Here is a 2,108-nt window from a genome sequence, read left to right as displayed (position 1 = left end):
ACGAATTCCACACTTATTTAATTACTTTGCAGACTAAATCACATAATTTAGTTATGTCTCCACAGTGCTAGCAAGCAACATGTTTTACAGAAAGTCTTGATTATTCTTTCTGATTGCTGTTTTGACGGAAAGACTTGTCAATGATTCTTTTGGGGGAAAAATTTCTCAGGTAAGCAGCAATGTATACAAGATCGGGTAGTACCGGGTATAACTTCAGAGGAATTGTTCCTCGAAGTAAGCGGTTGTCTTTAATATCAGCCATTGCATGTTCACTGTATATTCTTACAGCAGCAATAGCTTTAGTTAATATTTCTTCCTCCGCAGTAAGGCTGTTCCGAGATCCTAGGCTTGGTGGTTTTACATGATGGACTCCTATAGCTTGAAGTTCAGCGGTGATTTCAAAGCCTCTGTCTGTCATCACTAGATCACCTTTCTGTAGACGTTCCAGCAGTCCACTCCTAAGCACAGCTTCCTTTTCAGAGAGTCCACCTTCACAGCCAGGGCTGACAAAGACCGTTCCACCATTGCTGTCTACGCCAACGATGACTCTCATTGTATTACCAGCCTTATATTGGGAATAAGTATTTCCCTGCATTTGAAAATTACTCGGTGTTTCAATACGGAACTCTACTCCATCAAGAATTACTCTGAGGTTCTTGAATGGAAACATTTGAACACTCTTTGTCAATTTTTGCTGTGCTGCAGATGGAAAGCACTTAGTTTCCAGAGACTTAAGTGTGAGAAAAACAAGTCTGGTCATGGCATAACATATTTCTCCAGTCCACGATACACCAAGTCCAGCAATTAGTGATAATCCTTCTAATGGCAAGCCCCTTCTTAGACGGATAAGGAACATAAAGAGCCTGTCTTTAAAACCTATTTTCAAGTTTTCTTCCTTCTGTATCTTCTTTTTAAAGTCCTGATACTTATAGCTCAAACTTTCTATAACCATGCGGAATGAGGTTATGTGATGGTTTACGTTTGGCAACTTTCCGCTCCCTTCCCTTCGCTCCTCAAATCTCACATCCTCCTCCCTTCGTTTTCTTCGTGATTTCGTTTCTTACCCCGCTCGACTTACTTTTTTACGAATCCCACCTGAGTTTTATGTTTTGCCAACATAACAACATTCTATTCCGTGACTTACTTCTGTCATTTGTATTTGAATATTTATGCCAATACGTCATCTGCATAAATTAAGTTTACTTTTAAAATCATAATGAAAAGTTGTTTTATGGCTCACATGAGTTTTCTTTAGATTGAAAGCCATAAGGTAGCGCTTTGTCCATACTGGTCAGTTGCCTACCCTGCCGAATCCCAACTTGGTTCGGCCTGGTGCCCCTCGGAGTGAGTTGTAAAGGCTTCGCAGATTAAACTTAAGCTATAGCTATAGAGTAAGAGGGCTCAGCCAATGAAAAAATAGTGGTCCGTCGGCATTATTTTCCGTAAACGGCGAGTGACGTCGGGCGCACGTTTAGGCCCCCGTGTGTCGCGAGCTCGGATCCTTCATATCCGATACAAAATAGGACCCATAGGGTAACACTTTCTGCCCGAGTCGTTCGCCCTGGCCTCACCATGCGCCCTGGGCGGCGCCTACAAGATGGCGGGCCTGTTTGGCGCCAAGGTTGGGCCAAACCGAAAATCGCGATGCGATCCGGGTAAACGTTGTCGCACACTCCCCGGACTTTGCATACGGTCATTTATAGGTGAAATCTACCATTTAGGCTCCGTACCTCCGAAATCCACGGTTTCGACCCATGAAATGGGATGGGCTAGTGCAGGGGTGTCAGGTGCGGGGGTGACAAGTGCAGGGGTGTCAAGTCCAGGGTTGTCAAGTCCAGGGGTGTCAAGTCCAGGGGTGTCAAGTCCAGGGGTGTCAAGTCCAGCGGTGTCAGGTGCAGGAGTGTCAGGTCTGGGGGTGAAAGGTGCAAGGGTATTTGGTTGCTGGATGAGTGAAGGGGGTGGAATGGTGGCCCCGTAGGTTCTGGCGCATGACGGCCGCAGGCGCAGAGAGGCAGGTGAGGCAGAGGCAGGTGTTGCAGCTTTCCTTGCACGGCTTCTGGCAAGGATCACATCCCTGCGGGATTTATAGTGGAGCCTATTTGAGGTTT

The 2,108-nt window shown here is 45.9% G+C and overlaps 1 protein-coding gene across 1 annotated transcript; it reads right to left on the bottom strand.

Annotated features, from left to right (window-relative positions):
- Positions 1-100: 100 nt before the first annotated feature.
- Positions 101-952, bottom strand: LOC127751334 (uncharacterized). Its single transcript, XM_052274751.1, has one exon. It carries the CDS (start codon positions 950-952, stop codon positions 101-103), a length of 852 nt encoding a protein of 283 aa, XP_052130711.1.
- Between the last annotated feature and the right edge of the window lie 1,156 nt (positions 953-2,108).

Source organism: Frankliniella occidentalis, unplaced genomic scaffold (genome assembly GCF_000697945.3).
Source record: "Frankliniella occidentalis isolate FOCC.00 unplaced genomic scaffold, Focc_3.1 Scaffold433, whole genome shotgun sequence".
NCBI classification, from domain to species: domain Eukaryota; kingdom Metazoa; phylum Arthropoda; class Insecta; order Thysanoptera; family Thripidae; genus Frankliniella; species Frankliniella occidentalis.
The sequence above is the reverse complement of the archived record's forward strand: the minus strand, read 5'-3'. Positions and strand labels throughout refer to the sequence as shown.

What these genes read in the sequence shown, in the direction of transcription:
- LOC127751334 (XM_052274751.1), bottom strand. Translation starts at nt 952, where the DNA reads ATGGTTATAGAAAGTTTGAGCTATAAGTATCAGGACTTTAAAAAGAAG.